General features: G+C 40.9%; 4 protein-coding genes across 4 annotated transcripts; 2 read left to right on the top strand and 2 right to left on the bottom strand.

Annotated features, from left to right (window-relative positions):
* Positions 1–121: 121 nt before the first annotated feature.
* mterf3 (mitochondrial transcription termination factor 3) lies at positions 122–4,164 on the top strand. The gene is made up of 8 exons (XM_085346516.1): positions 122–182; positions 1,024–1,397; positions 1,493–1,645; positions 1,749–1,938; positions 3,247–3,394; positions 3,496–3,567; positions 3,653–3,814; positions 3,921–4,164. The coding sequence occupies exons 2-8, from the start codon at positions 1,031–1,033 to the stop codon at positions 4,113–4,115; spliced, it is 1,287 nt and encodes a 428-aa protein (XP_085202642.1). The 5' UTR covers positions 122–182; positions 1,024–1,030; the 3' UTR covers positions 4,116–4,164.
* A 1,560-nt stretch (positions 4,165–5,724) lies between these two features.
* uqcrb (ubiquinol-cytochrome c reductase binding protein) lies at positions 5,725–8,166 on the top strand. The gene is made up of 4 exons (XM_085346498.1): positions 5,725–5,775; positions 6,766–6,834; positions 6,953–7,119; positions 7,974–8,166. The coding sequence occupies exons 1-4, from the start codon at positions 5,757–5,759 to the stop codon at positions 8,049–8,051; spliced, it is 333 nt and encodes a 110-aa protein (XP_085202624.1). The 5' UTR covers positions 5,725–5,756; the 3' UTR covers positions 8,052–8,166.
* Positions 8,167–8,249: 83 nt separating this feature from the next.
* On the bottom strand, positions 8,250–10,961 carry lrrc14b (leucine rich repeat containing 14B). The gene is made up of 3 exons (XM_085346383.1): positions 10,678–10,961; positions 9,926–10,554; positions 8,250–9,232 (listed from the first exon to the last, which is right to left on the bottom strand). The coding sequence occupies exons 1-3, from the start codon at positions 10,951–10,953 to the stop codon at positions 8,554–8,556; spliced, it is 1,584 nt and encodes a 527-aa protein (XP_085202509.1). The 5' UTR covers positions 10,954–10,961; the 3' UTR covers positions 8,250–8,553.
* A 47-nt stretch (positions 10,962–11,008) lies between these two features.
* LOC146609734 (protein naked cuticle homolog 2) lies at positions 11,009–18,274 on the bottom strand. Its single transcript, XM_085346384.1, has 10 exons — positions 18,250–18,274; positions 18,118–18,144; positions 17,920–17,990; positions 14,099–14,153; positions 13,759–13,856; positions 12,647–12,742; positions 12,419–12,554; positions 12,154–12,297; positions 11,579–12,029; positions 11,009–11,064 (listed from the first exon to the last, which is right to left on the bottom strand). The coding sequence occupies exons 1-9, from the start codon at positions 18,272–18,274 to the stop codon at positions 11,608–11,610; spliced, it is 1,074 nt and encodes a 357-aa protein (XP_085202510.1). The 3' UTR covers positions 11,009–11,064; positions 11,579–11,607.
* Between the last annotated feature and the right edge of the window lie 925 nt (positions 18,275–19,199).

The following is a 19,199-nucleotide window of genomic DNA, read 5'->3' as shown; positions in this document are numbered from 1 at the left end:
TAATTTTGTATGTATGACACTTTTTATCTGCTAAATATAAAAAAAGACATCAGGTATGCGTAAAAACACGGGGTTGTGGCACGTCCCATAAAGTGACGTTTACGTGAAGCACTTCCGTTAGCGCGCACGTGAAAATACTTGACATTGCAAGACGGTGAAGAAAATGCTTTGATTCATAAACAGTGAGTAATATAACACTCTATGAACTGACGCTGGATTTAAAGAATTATTATTCTGCTAGCATACAACGATGTAACCGTGTCCAGCTAGCCTCTCGTAGGCTAGCAAATCATTAACCGAGCTATCTGCATAGCTAGCTAATCCGGGGAAAGTATATATTAGTGACTTAAGGTTTTTGTAAATATGAATGACACGAGCATTTCATCTTTGTCTTTTTGAAAAACACACCATCGCGATGAGCAAGGCTGACCGTGACAGTGGTGAACTCCACTGTTGATCCTTTCCCAGTTCTGGCCCACTTGTCAACCAATCAACATTTAACCGATGCACAGTGCCAGTTGAGATTTTAGAGGACTGCACCCAAGCACTTTTGCAATTGGCAATTTTTTAGTGACACGACAGGTCCTTAAGGACCGTCACTTCTTCTTTTGTCCCCCACTTGTCCAGTTTCCTCAGATTTTTTTGTGAGGGCATACTGCAAACTATGCTGAGACATACCTAAAATGTGTAGACACAACACTGGTTCCCTTGAGTCTGCCTTTTTATGGTGGAAGGATTCGTTTGTCCGTGTTAAAATGAGGGAAATAAAAACATTTCTCTGAAGGCCAGATAAAAACAACTTGGCTTAAAATTGGTGAAAAAGCAGCCAATGTCCAAAGAAAACAAAGTGAAAGACCTTCAGAAAGCCTGGAGAACTGTTGCTCAAGACCACTTTAAAAATTACAAGAAAGTCTGGCTACTTGAAAGTAAAATATAAAGGAATGACAATTGACTGAAGACCTTTTCCCACTACTGTATGTTGCATGGTATGCCTCTAAAATATGTCATGTTCATTTCTTACAGAATAACCATGGCCTCTACTTGTGCACAGCTGTGTCTAAGAGGCACAGGTCCTCTTTACTCTAAGACGGTGAGCAGTACCTGGCAGTATTACACTCGGGTTCAGCAGCGGATTAAGGTGACAAGAGTACCAACAAAAGTTATTAGTGGATTATCGATCAGGGGGAATCACACAACAGCAACAACGCTGACAAGACTGAGGTGGAAACAACAGATTTGCTTCTACAGTGACTCAGCAGCTAAATATCTGACAAACGAGGCAAAGGAAGGCACGAATACACAAGAGCTGTCAAGAACTAAAGTTGGAGCACACAAGACCTCACTGTTACCAACCAGAGATGCTGCACTAACTACTGAAAATAGTCATATATCATTAGGTAGGTAGTAGTTTGCTGCTGTGATTGTTCATTAATTTAAAGGGTTTTTTGTATCACGTTGGAATCTTCTCATCTGTAATTTCTTTATCAAGCAGATTTGGATCCTGTGGCTCAGCCTTCAGCTTTAGAAGAGATCAGTGATGAAGAGGCCATCAGTATATCTGTTCCCTCTGCCATCCCTCCAGCCTCCACCACTCTTAGAGATTATGTCGATAAGTCTGAGACGCTTAGCAAGTTGGTACAACTAGGTAATCAAAATAACCACTTTGGAATCACAGTAAAACCTCATCTTCAAAATCTGAACTCAAATGTTATTATTTCAAATCATTCACCCACCCCTTCTCATTGCAGGGGTGAACTTGTGGAAGCTGGAAAAAAGGCCTAATGTAGGCTCCATGCTGCTGAGGCTCAACTTCAACACAGATGTGACCCCGCGGTTACTGTTTCTCAAAGACATCGGCGTGGAGGACTCTCGCTTCGGCTATATTATCTCACACAACCCCTTCATTCTCACTGAGAGTTTGGAAAACCTACAAGCCAGGTAGCTCAAAGGCATCTTAATGAAAAGCTTTACATGTCGAGGATCTTTATTGTAACATAAATGTGTCTGATGTGATTAAGTAAACCCATGAAATTTAAAAAATCTTATCTGATTTTGATTTTGCCTGATCTCCCTCTAAAAGTCATCTTCTCTTGTACATCTGGACCACTTTAAGGGCACTGGAGATGTTTTGTTGTTGTTGTTTTGGGTTTTTTTGCTCATGTAATGTCCCATTTTGAGCACCTGTTTTTTTTTTTTTTTTAAACAATTTAACCTCAGACTTGAACAAAGAGCAGACAACAACCTCTGTGTCATACTGACCCATAATGAGGCTCATCACTTGTAATGAGACCTTGTCTGCATAGTATGAAAGCCCGAAGGTCAGGAGCATGATGATGAGGATGCTCGTTGTTGTTTTTAATGTTCAGGACATTGTCCACATGAATTTGTAAACCAGAAACAGGCTGTCAGTGTGAGGTTTAGCTGTGTTGTCTTAAGGTGGCTGATGGAGGACGTTCAGTGGAAACAGCTGGAACTATGGAGTTTTTTGGCCACACTAAAATTATTGGCCCTCACCATCTGCCTATTTGTTAGATTTGCCTCCCTGGAGCTTACTCAAAGTGAAATCCAAGATAATGTTTTGCCATTTTTACATAATGGAGGTGATACAGTGAGCTTTGGCAGTGCAGATTCAAGGGGTCAGAATAGGATGGAACCCGTGAAAGAGAATAGCAGGACCCCCCGGAGCCTAAATGCTGGTGATGGAGAGGAAGGTGGCTTGAATGGAGCTTGAATGATGACAGCTGGAGATGAGGAAGAGGTGGGTTGTGTTATGACATCTGGGAAGAAGAAAAACGGATGGGCAGTGAGGTTTAAACCAAGCAGCGTAAATGCTGATTGGCCTGGAGAAGGCCGGAAGAAGGTGATTGGACTAGACCAGTGATGACAGAAATGGCTCAACAGTGTGGGGAAAGTGGAAGTGATAAAGTTTAGATTTATCCGGCAGCACCTGGAAGTGGACAGATGTGAGGCCATAGATCTTCATTATTGAACTTACTCATATACTTTAGGACCTTCTTGGTCGGGGTTCCAAGCGATGTGAAGTGAAACGATATGTGATGTCAATGGCCTTTCAGCTGTGTCGCTGTAATGACCCCACGCACATTAGGTGGTACTTGATTGTAATAGAAAACTTCTGAAATTGAGTTGAGTTGAGTAGGTACTGCTGGAAAAGAGCTATTTGTGTTCATGTGTTGTGTTACTGTTATGACACTATGAGTGTTCTCTCTCTCTCTCTCATTTGTGAAGGGTGAACTACCTCAAGTCAAAGAACTTCAGTTCAGAGACGGTTGCGTCCATGGTGTCCAGAGCTCCTTATCTGCTCAACTTCAGCGTGAACAGGCTGGACAACAGATTGGGTTTTTATCAGCAGCAACTTAGCCTCAGTGCTAACAATGTATGCAGCTATGATTGGAGATATAATATATGAGCCGTGCTATTATGCTTTTGTTATAGTGTGTTATTACAGCTTATAGGTTGTTTTGCATTTCTCCCCAGACACGGAATATTGTAGCTCGTCTTCCCAGGTTACTGTGTGGCAGTTTGGAGCCCGTTAAAGAAAACTTAAAGGTACAGGAAAAACAGGAGACATTATTAGAAGTTGTCAGTTTTCAGATGTGTTGTTCTCAGTAGATTTTGTTGATTTACTCTACAGGTGTGTGAAATAGAGCTTGGCTTTAAGAGAAACGAGATCCAGCACATAGTTCTCGCTGTGCCCAAACTTCTGACTGCCAATAAAAGGAAGCTGACAGAGATATTTGACTTCATCCACAACACCATGAAAGTACCCCACCACCTTATCACCAAGTTCCCACAGGTAGGCCTCTCTTGCGCTCATATTTTCAAGTTTTAAAGTACTATGAACTGATTTTCTTTGGCTGTTTTGAGGAATTCTAACTCCAGTATCTGACATCTTTTTCCAGGTCCTCAATTCCAAGTATTTGCGCCTCAGAGAGCGCCACCTTTTCCTCGAGTATCTCGGAAAAGCTCAGTATGATCCAACCCTGCCCAGCTACATCTCTCTGGACCGCTTGGTGTCTTTGCCAGATGAGACGTTTTGCACTGAGTTGGCTTTGGCCACACTGGAAGATTTTTATTTATTCCAAAAGACACTTTGATTTTTCACCAACAGCCACATCAGTTATGTGCCAACATTAAAATATAAACATGGAGCATCAAAAGAGCTTGAAATGAACTGTTTTGTAAATATAATGATATATTAAATAGTAATGTTTAAAGTAAATGGACTGATTCTTACATAGTGCTTTTCTACTCTATTTGAGCACTCACAACACAACTTGCCTCATTCACCCATTCACACCCATTCATGCAAGCAGTTTTTGCTCTTTCAGCCGCAGCAATTGCATAATACAATCATGCAGCTATTTAAATTATCTAAGTTGCATCCAATATTTTTCTGGTCGGGTACCGAAAACCAACATGGGAAATCTGCAATTACCTAAATGGGTTTTCCTTTTCTCATTTGAAAAGCTTGATTGTGAAAGATTCAAATTGCTGATGTCCGCAGTTTTAACTTTGGATGAAATAATAAACTATTTCACACATGCTTTAGAATGAGCAACCATTACTGAATGAAACTTTGAAATTATAAGGACATTTTTAATCTAAATAGGTATTTTTGTCATCCATTCATTTATAAAATCATAATAGTTATTTGGGTTGTGTGTGTGTGTTGTTTTTTTGTTTTGTTTTTAAATGTTGGATAAGTACAACTCTATTCCTTAATTGACCTCTGTGGATTTGAGCACCTGGCAAACATCATGCAAACTTCCTTTTAATTTTAACATTTTAATTTTTGGTTCTGATCAGCTCCATTTATTAATATTTTTAATTCCTCAGGAATACTCATAAACACTGAGGTCCTGGTATATGCAAACTTCTGTCTGGATCCTTACAAAACAAAGATGTGGAGCAATGTTAATAATTTTTGGGAACACTTTAAAAAAAAAAAAATTACCAGTTTCCGATACCATTGTTGTAAACAGTATTCTCTTAAAAATAACAATACGTTAACAACACTTACTGGACTTGTGGAGTTATTTTAAAATCCTAAGAGACTTGTAAACATCTGAAGAAAAATATTCTTTAATCATAGATGCAGACTCATGCAGAAATATTGAAATTTATTTTAAATTTCATTTTGTAGAGTGAGAACAGACGGGATTCTCAAAGTCAGTCAGTTTCTCTGGGTCTGACACAGAAACAGCACACAGTTTTGGGAAGAAGCCATTTTCTTTCTTCTTCGTAATTTTAAGGTCCTCGGACTTTTATGTATTATTGTAAACAGATACAGCTGGCTCAGACATTAATGGAGTTTCAGATGGAGGTTCCTCACAGGGAACATCAGGCATTATTTATACAGTAGTTACACTGATTTACGCTTTATCTTCCTGAGACCCAGCCTGTTCATTATGTCCTCTGTAGTGGACAAAAAACTGTAAGATACTTTTTTTTCCTTGTTTCCCAGGAGGATATTTATACTGCATTGATAACTATTTATACTGTATTATATTGTTTTATATTATGTATACTGTATTATCCCGATTTATAATTTATTTATACTATATTTTTACTGTATTTATTCAGTGTTTACGCTGATTTAAAGTGTATTTACACATTTTTAAACAAAATTTCCGCTGTCCGTGAACGTCGGACCTTACGACAGCGTGACGTCTGATAAAGTTACTTTTGAACGCATCTTTACCCACAACCCACCGCGTTCCTTCTCAGCGATAAACATGGCGACGAGGGCACCAGGTAAATTAACCCCTATCCTTTTTCATATTTCCAGGTTATGCTCGTTAATCCTCTCGTTTTTAACCTGTGGTCAGATCTGTTTTATTCTCTTGCTCACAGCAGGTCGTTATGTTTACTTTGTCAGTATAATTAGGCCTTCCGGTGCCTTTGACTAGTCTGTGTCCTCTAGTGTCCCCGTGCTAGCTGATGCTAACGGGTGCTGGTCAGCTAGCGTTAGCTTAGCGCTCTCCAGTGCTGGTAAAATAAGATAAATGGTATTAAACAAAGACCTCCATCCTGTTGCGCAATAATAAAAACTGTGTTTTACTAAATGACTGATGTAGAGCTCAGCCGTCGTTTGGAGTTAAATGTAAGAAATCAACCAAACTGCTGTTAGCTCATTGCTTATGGAGGTTAAAGTTTGTTTTCTTCAGTGAATAGTTACGTGTGTCTCACAATGACATCTGAGTGGTCGTAGTTGAATGGTTGTTGTCTGATATTCATACACCACATTTGACTAATTGCCTCTTATAAGATGACATATACTTTATGTTGGGAAATCACTGTTACAGCAGCTCATACTAAAATAGCTCAGTAAGATAAATAAAATATGACAAGATAGATTTCTCCCTGTATTTGTTAACTAAGACATCCATGTTTAACTACTAGGTCTCTGATCAGGTGATCAGTGATTGTTGGTGGTACTTTGGTCCAGGTTAGAGAAAGGAGACTGCTTTTGAGATTGAGGTTCCCTAGATCTGTGACACTACTGATACCATTAAAAAGAAGATTAAGGGCCACCTGTACAGGCTTAATTTTATTTAAACCTATCTATTTATACAGTTATAATTTTCTTATTTTGTATTGTAATGTGCTTCATAACTAAAGTTGACTGACTTAAATATGTATACTAAGTGGCTAGAACACTGTTCTCCTTCTTTCCTTCCATCCTCACTGATCCTGTCTGTTTCTGTCTCTTTCTCACGATTTTTTTTTTCTATTTCTTTACAGCTGCAACAGGAAGGCTCCTGGTTGGCTTCCGTAAATGGTATTACAACATGTGTGGCTTCAACAAACTTGGTAAGGCCAGAATATAATAATTTAAGATGATCAGAGTTCATTAGCTAAAAATGTTGCCAGTTTCGAAGCTTGCTAATGAAAACAGGATTGTCTTGAGCTTGTGGGTTTTCTGTTGCAGGTTTAATGCGTGATGACACGATCCATGAGGACCTGGATGTGAAAGAGGCCCTCAGGAGGCTTCCAGAGAATGTGTACAACGACAGGATGTTCAGGATCAAGAGGGCCCTGGATCTCTCTATGAAGCAGCAGATTCTTCCTAAAAACCAGTGGACAAAATTCGATGAGGTGCTTTCACACAAACAGACTAAATTAGCATTTTCAGTGCAGTGTAAAATGTAGTGTTAATGTTAACATGGATAGATGTAGTATTTTTCTGTTGGTCATTTCATTGGACGTGATTATTTGTTAAGTTTTCCACTGAGGCTTGAGTCATGCAGTCCTAAAGATTTGTCAGCACAGGTCTGGCAGCCACTGTTTGTTTGGGGAAAGTCTGATCCCCTGATTGGTTGTGAGTGGTCTTGGCACTTGGTTTGAAACTGGTAGCCACTGGTTGCTAGGGGCAAGTATGTATTCTGTAACTGGTTGGCGACTGGTTTCTGGAGGGTGTTGGGAGTCCATAGCCTGAAGGTGGTTGCAAAGTGGTGTGCAGTGCTGCTTTGTTGCTAGTAGTTTGCACTTAGGATGCTAACTTGTCTGCAAACTTATAACTAGATAAAAGTTGTGCAACCAATACATTTCAAAAGCCACAGCCTTCATTCTCCTTTCCTGGTATGTATCACACTTTCCTCACTACCAATTGAATAGTTTGCAAATGTTCACAGACAAGTTGTCTTCCCTGCAAACTACTGGCACCAGTTTGCTAGTGACTACTGTAATCATAAGGATGTTGTTGGTGCAGAACCCTCTCTATGATTGATTTCACCTCTTATCAGTCAGCTGGAATATAGCTGCTGATGAGTCCTAAGTGAATTCTCAGTGTAAGATATGAAATTTTAGTCAAAGTGTGGAAAAGAAAGATAAGTAAACAGAACTATCACAGAGGTTTTTGGAAAAAAAAATTATTATCTTAGTTTAGGGTGGGATTTTTAGCCTTTGCTGATTACTGATGTCATGTATTGTGCCTTGTGTTTTTCCTGCAGGATGTCCACTATCTGACTCCATACCTGGAGGAGGTGATCCGTGAGAGGAAAGAAAAAGAGGAATGGATGAAGAAATAGACCATTCCAGTTCGCAGCTGTTAATCTTAGTCTTCGGTTGGTTCGTGGTCGTCCCCTGGTGTAATATTTAACATGAAATGTAATCTACATATATAACACAGTGCTCATTAAAGAAATGTACATTTTGAAACATGTCTGTCATTTATTTGATATATTGATATGACAAATTACAGTTTCAGAATTACTATAGAAGGATCTGTCACATGTTTCAGTGTTGGGCTGCTTATAAATATAGTTACAGCATTTAAACAAGAATATATAAATTAAAACATGCACTGTATATACAGCTAATAAAACATCTTAGCAATAACCACTATAGTTGCTATCTGCATTGCACATCTGTTTAGTTTTATATAATTAAGTCCTGGAAGAAAACAGTTAGCATTTGTTGACACTAACATAATCCCTGTCTTAACTATAGTTAAATCTGGTTTACTGGATCCATTTTCACAGGTTTGAATGAAGCAGCAGACTTTGAGCTCAGGACTAGTCACAGTAAAAATCAATCGTCTTTCCAAGTCTGGGATCTCCTGTTGTTCACATCGGTTATCGTACCTATAAAAGTGCCGATGACGGCGTTAAAAGATTTCAACATGGACACCCCTAGCTCATTACTAGTTTCATTGATGTCTGGATCGTAGGCCCCCATGATGGGGGTGCACACTTCCACCCCATCTCTATCTGCTCTTTCCAGGATGGCCATCAGCTGGATCCTGATCTCCTGAAACAGCTCCGTGTTGTAACGCAGCAAGACCGAATCGTCCAGAGGATACGTGACATCATCTGCGTAACATTCACGGGGCACAGGTGCCTCTATGTACCTTAACTTGGGAAACCCTACAGATAGAGTGGAGAATAACCTAAGCAGGGCAACAGATGTCAGAGGGTTTCCCATAAGTCTGAGCTCCTCCAGTTGCTGACAGCAAGCCAGAGCATTAGTGAAAGCGTCCATGTGCTCGTCCTTTATGTTGCACTCCTCGAGAGCCAATCTCGCCAGAGTTCCCGAACTCCTGCTAAGCAATTTGTGTACAGGGGTGGAGAAAGAATCAAAGAGGTTGTGTCCACTGATGTCAAGGTGAACCAGGGTCTCACTGTGGAGACTGTTGGCCAGGTAGGTCATGTCTACACGGTTCAGGCAGCAGTTGGCCAACTCCAAGCATAGTAGAGGTGTGTTGAGAGGACTGAGAAGGAAACAAGGGAGAATAAAAATGACTCTGGTATGAAATGCTAATAGAGGTAGACATTTGTAGTCAAACAGGAGCGGTACAGGAAATGCTTAAAAAGGTACAGCTAACAGGTGACAAAGGATAAAAGAGAACACTCATGGCTCTTATACACTACAGGCTGGCACGTTTTCCTTAGACGGAAGTGTTACGTTAAATCAGTGAAGGACGTAGAGATCCACTTCATCAGTATGAAAATGTTTTTCATTATGTTGGTTGGTCACCCATCTGTACATCTTTGTAAACGCAAATTCAATCTTTTGTCAAAGTCTTTGCTCACTTATTTGTTAATTTTATGAACAATGTGCTGCAAGCTTTTGCTCATCTACACCTTGTTTATTGAGCATCAAAACATTTTACATTACAAAATCTATACTGTGCATACTCGCTCCTGTTCTATTTCCATTTGAAGGTGAAGAATACCCAGCGGGTCTTTGTCCTGCAGCCACCTGTCCTCGCACTGGCACCACATCAGCAATTTTAACAACAGAATACCTTCCACTGTTGACAAAGGTTAAAGGTGGGTATTTTGAGCTGTGTTAAAGCTCTTGGTGTTGTTGCTGATCAGGTCTACAATCAGCATGCATTACATGAATAGACAAACTTAGGGCACCTTGTTGTCTGTCTCTTTATTGCTGTGCTTGTACTCACTTTAGCAGTCTCCGCAGGTGTCCAGTGAGAGTAGAAAAACCAACATAGAGCTCAGTGAGGCTGCTCAGTCGTGCCAGCAGGTTGCCAATGGTGGCCAGCAGATCCTCGTCGTCAGAGCCGAGCCTCCTGACATCCAGGGCGCTGGCTGGCAGGGTCAGAGACTGTAATTTGGGGAATTCCACCCTGGACAGCAGCACCTCCAGGTGTGAGGCCTCTAGAGGAATATTGTGCACCACCTCCAGCTTTGTGATGGACTCTGGCTCTGCTAGGCGAAGAACATAGAACAGCTGCTTGAGAGTGAGAGAATCCGCCCTAAAACTAACAAAGCGAAGCTTCAGGGGACAGTAACGGAGGAGCAGGAAGGCCTGAGCTACCAGCTCGTAGTTGCGGCCTGTGACGAAGCCGTTCAGACGGACATCAACAGATGTTTCAAAGGCAGATTGGGACACGTCCGTATCTTGCATGGCCACCATGGTCTCGTAGCACAGTTTTGTCAGGAGCTGGGTTCTTGCCCATCGACCCAGGGTGGATTTACAAGGGCAGGCCTGATGCTCAGTGTCCTTAAGGGCAGTCAGGTCCACCGTGTGAAGGCTCTTGGCATATGTTCTCGGGGGAGACAGCACATAATCCTTAGAAAACAAGAGAATATTACATTAAAGGTGACTATTCATGAGTGTTTTAAGGCAATGACAACAGAAATGCAACTGAAATGAAAATGATTAGGGGTACATTCAAGGTGGGTGGTTTGGTACCTTTAGGCCGTTGAGAATTGCTTCCAGACAAAGCCGGCAGGTGCGAGATGTGAGGTCTAACTGACAGTCGGCTGTCTTTCCCAGAAGTCTTTGTAGGTTGAGTTCAGGAAGAGGCCACATCTGGACCAAAGCATGCAGCACCTCAGCCTGCTCGTGGAGGTAGCAGGCCTTGAAGAGAAGTGGGTAGAGGTTAAAAGACACACAGGTGAGGTTTTCCAGAGTTCTCGCACCAGCCTGAATGAAGCCCTCAGCAGCAAGGAATCGCAGGGACTTCATGTCTTTAGTTTTTTTTGTGTGTGTTGGTATGTATTTGATTCAGCGTCTTGTCTCTTTTGTAGCTGCTGCTCCGTTGGTATCTTCTGTTGCTGTCTCTCTGGGTGTTTTGCTCTGGTGAGGCAGGAGAGAGGCACAGAGGGTAAGTAAGAGGGTTGAGGTTATAAATAGCAACAGCTGTCTCACGTCCTTCGCTGGACGTGGTTTCTATTTGCAACTTTTGCCAGACAGATTAGCAGGAACAACATCTGAATCCTCACGAGAAGCTTCACTTTCCTCCTCACAGCACACCAAATGTTTGGCGTTTAAACACAGGTTTAACTATTTTGCCATCATGTACTTCATTTTATGTATCTGCTATTCTTTTCCAACCAAACTACTTTGTACAACATAGAGGTGCATGCTTGCAGGGCATTGTTGTGCAACTGAGGATTTTTGTCAGGGGAGATACTGTGGTCACTGCCCCTGTACTAACAGAGCCATCCTCATATAAATAATAACAGTCTAAACAACTTTATTGCATGTGTCTCACATTTGACATTATAATATCTGTATTGGGGCACTGATGAGAAAAGAAAATCCAGAATAAGGTGAAGACTAAGCTAAAATATTACTAAGCTGCTCTTACCTGTCTTATATGATGTGTATTACATGAGGTTATGATGGGTGGTAGTGGTGATGATGGTGATGATGCTCATGGAAGTGATGGTGCTCATGTCTCTGGGCCAGCGGGACACCAAAGGAAGGCTGAAGGCTGTAAAACGTCTCCCTGTCTTGTCCTGGCTGTGCCTGGAAGCCAGCGTGTGTATGGGGTGAGGCAGAATATTGTACCGTGGAATGAAGCTTCCTGCTGTGGGAGCGACGCGGGAGGCTCTGGGAGGCTCGAAGGAGAGTCTGGGTAGGATGGCACCACGAAGCAGGATGCCGGCCATGCAACCTGCAGGACTTTCTCTCAGCTCTGGTCCTATCACACATGGATCTGCTTCTCATGGAGTAAACAACACGGAGGTCTTGAGGTGACTCAGAATGCACAGTGTTCTCACAGTGCACCACTAGATGGTGCTGAAGAGGAGGTGAGTCTAAAAAAAAAAAAAAAAACAGAAGAAAAAAACCCTTAAGTGTATTTTCCAGAAGACAGACGGACGGACGGACGGACGGACACACACACACACACACACAGAATTAATGGAGCTTTTATGATACCTGCATTGTCAAACTTGGAGGCATAATTTTCAATGCCAGCTAGATCCTGGTAGTGCTTTCTGCGCTCTTTGTTTTCATCCACACAGAAGAGCCTTCTCATTGGACGTCCAGCTTCCTGAGATCCACTCTGCTCCTGCTCTGCATCTGTTTTCAGTGAGTGCAGGATGTTGGCATTGCTGACAGTTTAGAAGCTTATTAAAATCTTGACGGTCATGAACTGTTTAGTTTTGGGTCCTTAAATCCTAAAAATCACAATAACACGTACCTGTGTTTGAGCTCTTGTTTGGATAATGTGAGGAAGTTACAGCTAGCTTGATCCTGAGGGGCCTTGTACCACTGCAAGGTTGCTTCACCGATGTCTTTAAAACCTCAAACACGGAGTGCATCAGGCTGGACATGTCCTGCAGAACACAGATATACACACTGCATACAGAGACATTTTACATCTGAAATATGTCAGCAGCAAAAACAAAAACAAAAACCCCTCTCTTACCTCTTTCTTGACCTCATCTGTGTTGTCAAAATTGTACAATGTGAAGGTCCACTCCTGCTGAGAGTCGTCTCCAGGCTGCACGTTACCCTCCATGCCCTGTGTTCACATGCGAACATGCTGTCAGAATAATACTGATGCCATAGTTTGTCATTTACAGTAATATGTGTATTTGCTTATTATATGTATATGTACTGTAACTTTACACTCATGAGACATTTTATTATTATTATTATTATTATTATTATTATTATTATTATTAGGTACACCTTACTATTACACTCCCTTTTGCTTTCAGAGATGCTTTAATTCTTCATGGCACAGATTCAACAAGTGCTGAAAACATTCTTCAGAGGTTTTGGCCATATTGACAAAATATCCCCACACTATTACACCACAAGCAGCCTGAACTACTGACAAAAGGCAGGATGGAGCTACGCTTTCACAGTTTCCTGTTCTCAGCTGATAGGAGTGGCACCCGGTGTGGTCTTCTGCTGCTGTAGCCCTTCACAGTTCAGAGATGCTCAGAGATGCTCTTCTGCATATGACTGGTTATTTGAACTACTGTTGCCTTCCTATCAGCTCAAAGCAAACTGGCCATTCTCCTCTGACCCCAAAATCAAAAACTTCTACAAGGCCTAGAGATGAGCATGTGGGAAAATCCCAGCAGATCAGCAGTTTCTGAAATACCCATCTCTCTCTAACAATCACATGAGTTGCTCCCATGTGATTGTCTCAATAAATATAAGCACTTAAATGGCTAAAAAAAACCAAATTGGCCACTGAGAACATTACAGCCCCTTTATAATAGCAAAATCCTCCATAACAGCCTGCAACCAACCTGATAAGATAACATGTTTTATCAGGTTTGTTTAGTCCATTTCAAGAATACATATTTAAAAATGGGTGTTTATGCAGCTTTTTCTGCGAGACTTCTTCACAGTCAGGAGTCGTCGTCTCATCATGTTTTACTAGAAAACTCCACGAAGTCCCGGCACCCAACCCCACCAGTCTTGGAAAAACCAAAATCTGAGTACACACCAGTTGCTACAATTATACTATATTATAACGTTATTTGAATATCAAATAACGAGGTTACCAGTTACCTCACTCACAGCAGCACGGCTGCTGCTCCTCTTTGTTTCCTTCTTGCACTTGAAGTGAAAATTGGTCCCTTTATCGGGCGTCTTCTCTTCTTCTGGTGGCTGAACCACTAAACAGCACAAAAATGCATCATAATTCTCTTTTTTAACAGACTCACAGTTTATGGGTACTTAAAATTATTGCGGTCTATCTTGTATCTTTCTGATTACTCATGTAAGGCTCTGTCTTAGTCTTATATGAACTATTTCCATTGTTTCGTTTAAGTGGATAAAACCCGATGACATTCACTAAACAATTAAACCTTTAAAGACCTTAGACGGGAAACAGGATGACGTGTGATCGCCCACTCACCCTTCATGTCGCAGTTATGATCAGAAGTGCTTTTCCTCAATTCCACATACAAGTTCTGTGAAAAGAGTCAAGAGTGTAAATTATCAGAGGACACATTTAAGAGCGGGAGGAAGCAATTAAGTGATTTTCTTGTCCCGTGAGTGTGAAGATGGATCTCCAGATGTGAGCAATGTTGAATAATCTGTGCATTTTTCCTTTTTATGAACCCCAAAACACAAAGCAGTGGTATGAATACTTTTGGCTTACTTTGCACACGTTTAAACACACAAACATACGGCACTGCAAAGAAGAAGAAAGCCGGTTTACCCGCATGTTTTTGAATGGTTGACATCTTTTCGCATGCTTTCTTGCATAAATACACGAAGATGAAAACGCTCACTTAAATCCTGAGTCTTGGCTGGACCTCTTTGCACTTCAGGTTTAGGTTTAGACACACTGTATATGTGTTGACTGTTATAAGTCAGCTTACTTTAAATCCTCTAAATCCATTATATACTTATATGCATTTACACATATTTTCAAATCCTACAGCAGACAGGGTTGATGAAAGGACTTGGATCAATTTCTGTTACTTGAAAAATATCGAATAAATAATACTTCAAGAAAATTAATCTTTTTCTGCTTTAGTCTTCCAGTGCAAAACAAAAGAAGACAGGAACAAAAAGCCTCTTATCTGCCAACATGTCCCTCACCCGTGTCACACTGATGCTTCAGCAGATGCAGTTGAGCAACACAGGGAGTGATAATTTGTGGGCATGTCTGCACACCCGCATTCGTGTTCAGATGCAGGCAACACACCCAGCGTATCCTGCCACGCTCTGCCTGCAGTGAAGCTTTGATGAGAGAAGGCGGCATCACCCGTCAGTCCATGTACCCATCCTGATTTCAGTGAGCAGCTTGAGTTCATTTCACTAATGTGTAGCTGATGCACATCTATGCAACTAGGTCCACACCTAATAGCCTGTAGAACCACTTCAGTGGTCTCTCACATTGTTATGGAGGAATTTTGGCCAACTCTTCTTTACAGCATTGCTTCAGTTCATTGAGGGTCCTATGCATGACCTCGATTTTTTTTTTTTCAGCCTTTCTGTTTGCTGATGTTTTGGGGATCGTTGTAGTTTTGGCCAAGCTTTACCTCTCAGACATGTGGCCACACATTTGAATCTAGAATACTTTGGTATTCAGAGGAATTCAGGGTTAACTCGATGACTGCAAAGTGGTGAGTCCTGTGGCTGCAAAACAAGCCCAAACCATCCCCCCTCCACCACCGTGCTTGAAAGTTGGTGTGAGGTGTTTGTGCTGATATGCTGAGTTTGGTTTTCTCCAAATGTGATGCTGTGCTTTATGGTCAAACATTTCCACTTTGGTCTCATCCGTCCAAAGGACATTTTTCCAGAAGTCTTGCAGTTTTTTGAGGTCCAACTTTGCAAACCTAAGTTGTGCAACCTTTTTACAAAGAAGAGCATTTCTCCTGGAAACACTTCCAGACAAGCCAGTCTTTTTCAGTCTTTTTCTAATTGTACTGTCATGAGCTGTAACATTTAACATGTTAACTAAGTTTTTGGGCTTTTCTCTGAGCACTGAACAGTCTGACTTTGGGGTGAATATGCTGAGGCATCCACTCCTGGGAAGATTGACAGCTAGCTTAAATGTTTTCCATTAGCTGTAGAATGATGAACTTAAACTGTTTGGAAATGGCCTTTTAACTCCTCCCAGATGGATGGACATCAACAATTAAGTTTCTTTAAGATCACTGATGACATTTTTCCTCCTTGGCATTGTGTTAAAACACACCTGAATGCTCCAGACCAGCAAACCGGCCAAACATCTGTTTTTAGAGGTGCTCAAACTCTCTTGATCAGTTAATCAAATGCATTTAATTGGCAGCTCCCGGCTGCTGCATAATTCCTACGGAAGCGGTAAGTGTGGACTTAGTTTTCCTGCACAACTGTGTAAACCCTCTTTATCACATGACTGTATACTAATGCATATTTACATGTTTACCGATAGTTCACATTGAGCTGCTTCTATCAATCTGGTATTTTGAACATTTAGCTAAGTAACTAAAACAACTTCACATTTGGTAGAATTCAATTTGAGGAATGTAAGTGAACAAACTCAGATTGTTTGGTCTATAATTGGCTTGCGGGATGGACTATAACCCAAATATAATCACAAAATCCACATTTTGAACACATTATTTTTGAAAAGAAGTTTGGATTCTCTGTCTAAACCAAAAACTAGACAGGATTGTTTTCTTTGAACTTCAAGTTAAACTCGCCACGCCTTTTCTGCTCAGTATGCCAACATTTACTTAAAACTGTAATTATTCAGCCTCTTTTCTGCACACATACTTGACGGAAGATCATAGGAAAGGAAACAGGTTTGTCCGTTCTTTAGACAGTCAACCTGTCAACACCTGAGCCTGCCTCAGTGGTACTTGACAGGTATGTAAACATTCACCTATGAGTCGGCGTGTTTAAAATTTTTACCCACGGCGCTCCCCTCCTCCCCCCTCACTGGATACATCGAACGTTGCACATAAAAGACTTCATTGTTTAGTTATCTCTACAAAATCTTTTTTAAACTGTTCCAGCTTCTAAAAACCGTCTTTAATCTGTCACCTCTGCGAAAACTGTGACAAGGAAATGTTTTAAATGTGATTTTAAGGGGAAGACTTTCTAACAAAGATGCAAAGAACGGAGTCATCTTTTGGAAAAAGAGATGTTTTTGACATTACCACTTCACAGCAGTGGTGTCATGGGGGATAAAACTACATTGGGTTGGAAAATGTAATCGCAGGAAGTGCTCCAAGCGCAGAACCTCCACCACAGCCCTTTAAACATCTTGGCAGAGTCAACATCTTTTTCCAAACTGCAGAACTTTCCAGAACTTTTTTTTTCTTACAGCAGCCCTGTGCAAATATTGTCCTGAGCTTCAGACTTTATTGGCCTTAAAATAACAAGTTATGCCCAAAGATATTAAGAGATCAAACACTTGAAAAGCTGGATCAGTGAATTTTCTGTCCTTAAAGTGTGTAAGACAAATGCAATCAGTGTTTTTAATCAGGTGGTCTCAGAAGCAAACAAATTAAAAAAAAAACCCATTATTACACTTGATGCCATTTATGAAATGAAACAAGCCACACTTCACCCACTCCAGCCCCAAACACCCCACCTCACACCCTCACCCGTCTGGCTGGGGCAGGAAAGCAGTCCCAGATGTGGATTTTTTTTCTTCCTTTTTTCTCTTTTTCCCCCTCAGTGAAGTTGGGCATAAAGACCTCGCTGTCTGGAGGGGGGTGGGTGTGCTGAACTTCACAGACTTGGAAGTCTCTTTATAGAGATGGAGGAGGAAGGGTGGAGAAATAAATAAACGACCACCTTCCAAACATCTTTTATGTCTCCTGGATAGATGTGAGCAGTTTGTCCCCAAGCTGGCACGACTGAAATGAAGCCCTGGATGCTGTGTTAAAGGCGTTTAAAGAGCCAGTGCGGTTTTTTCTGCACTATAAGAACACGTGTACTTGGCTTTAATGTTGCCTCATGTGCATTTATTTATTTGTTGAAAGAAGCTTACACAAAATATGATTTTGCTTTTTGGGCCCTTAGGTCCTACATTATTACCGAAATCACTAGTAAAACCTGGCTGGTTTCCGGAGCTGAATAGTACCCGGGCAGTACTGCACCAGTATCAGGTCTAACCTCTTTTCTGTCAGCACCAGATCAGCGCAGTGATACGGGAAACGTAGGTGAGCGAGTTATAGGTTTAGCTTCTCTCGAATTAGTTATTAATATAAGAACAAAGATAAAACTCATTACCTCTGTCAGCTTTCTTCTGCATATGTGGCTACTCTGCGACTCTCTCAGCACACTGGAAGCCAAACTCCGTCCTGCAGAGGATAAAAACAACCACATATTTAAAAAAAAAAAAAAAAAAAAAAAAAAAGAAAGAAAGAAAAAAATATTATAAATTCATGTACAAATTAGCTATGACAGCATGTGTCTTTTCTGTCTTACCTTCTGGACTCTGCCGGGGCTTCGAAGCTGCCCAAATAATGAGATGACAGTGAGCGGTAGTGATAAGACATTTCAAGTATTTCATTTCTAATAATAATAAAAAAAAGAAGCTAACTAGATGTAACTTCTCACCGTGTTTGGACTGGAATTTGCCCATACTGTGATCAAGAAATGTTCACCATGTCCAGCTCAGAGAAAAAAAAAAAAAACTCAAGACATGAGGAAGTTTTCGCGGACTGGGAATTTCACCGACGACTCCAAAGTTTCACCGAGACGTTTATCCAGGAGTGCACAGGCAGAGAGCGATGACTACCGCGCACTTCCTGCTTCGGTTAAACTCTGTTTGATTGGTTAGAGATCGGTGATGCACGTGACCCAACCTTACGTCTGTAAATCAAAGTAACAGTGTGTTTATTGTTTAAACGACTCTGAACAGCATCCGACTGAGAAACGGACACAAACCACCGACTTAAAGACTTTACAATGAGACGTTCACGGTCAAGAGCTTAACTGACACAAGTGGCTTCATTCCAGTCTTTAGACACCACCAGTCTAACATTTTGACATAAATCAAACGTGACATTTGTTCAATCAGGATGCTGGAACAAAAACCAATCAGATCTCTGTTTGTTTGTTTTTTTTTAAACATTTATTTATATCAGTTTAAAAAAAAAAAAAAAAAAAAAAAGGAACAAAAGAAAAATCACAGGCAACAGTAGTGATGGAAAAGAGCTTTTTGTTTATTATCAAATACAAAAGTAACATTTTTTATGGAAACTTGTTTCTACCACTGGAAAAAAAAAAAAATGGTGTAAACAAGCTTCCATATGTTTCAGCATCACAGCTGTGAATAACACAAAGCAATAAGACACATCATTACCATCAACTTACAACTCGCCTTCAAATGTGAAGTAATGATCAGAAAACCCCAAAATCATTATCTCCTTAATAAATGAAGGAATCTCTGTATGCATTGGTCGTCTGTTCTCCTTCAAACTTGGCGGGTGTATGGACTGGAGGCAGTGCCAAGTTTGAAGTAATTCGGGGGGTGTCTCATTTGTGACGCTTCTTCCTGTTACTAG

Source organism: Diplotaxodon limnothrissa, linkage group LG22 (genome assembly GCF_057381915.1).
Source record: "Diplotaxodon limnothrissa isolate DT_005_m linkage group LG22, D_limnothrissa_male_GT1.1, whole genome shotgun sequence".
In the NCBI taxonomy this organism is placed as follows: Eukaryota; Metazoa; Chordata; class Actinopteri; order Cichliformes; family Cichlidae; genus Diplotaxodon; species Diplotaxodon limnothrissa.
This window is presented reverse-complemented; position numbering and strand designations above follow the sequence as displayed.

Coding starts and splice junctions, on each gene's coding strand:
- lrrc14b (XM_085346383.1), bottom strand. CDS start 10,953: ATGAAGTCCCTGCGATTCCTTGCTGCTGAGGGCTTCATTCAGGCTGGT. Junction 10,555..10,677: donor CAATTCTCAACGGCCTAAAG/GTACCAAACCAC, acceptor TTGTTTTCTAAG/GATTATGTGCTGTCTCCCCC. Junction 9,233..9,925: donor CACCTGCGGAGACTGCTAAA/GTGAGTACAAGC, acceptor TTTCCTTCTCAG/TCCTCTCAACACACCTCTAC.
- LOC146609734 (XM_085346384.1), bottom strand. CDS start 18,274: ATGGGCAAATTCCAGTCCAAACACG. Junction 17,991..18,117: donor GCCCCGGCAGAGTCCAGAAG/GTAAGACAGAAA, acceptor TATCCTCTGCAG/GACGGAGTTTGGCTTCCAGT. Junction 12,030..12,153: donor CTCCAAGTTTGACAATGCAG/GTATCATAAAAG, acceptor TTTTTTTTTTAG/ACTCACCTCCTCTTCAGCAC.
- mterf3 (XM_085346516.1), top strand. CDS start 1,031: ATGGCCTCTACTTGTGCACAGCTGTGTCTAAGAGGCACAGGTCCTCTT. Junction 1,398..1,492: donor AAATAGTCATATATCATTAG/GTAGGTAGTAGT, acceptor TTTATCAAGCAG/ATTTGGATCCTGTGGCTCAG. Junction 3,568..3,652: donor CCGTTAAAGAAAACTTAAAG/GTACAGGAAAAA, acceptor TTTACTCTACAG/GTGTGTGAAATAGAGCTTGG.
- uqcrb (XM_085346498.1), top strand. Junction 6,835..6,952: donor GTGTGGCTTCAACAAACTTG/GTAAGGCCAGAA, acceptor TTTCTGTTGCAG/GTTTAATGCGTGATGACACG. Junction 7,120..7,973: donor AGTGGACAAAATTCGATGAG/GTGCTTTCACAC, acceptor TTTTTCCTGCAG/GATGTCCACTATCTGACTCC.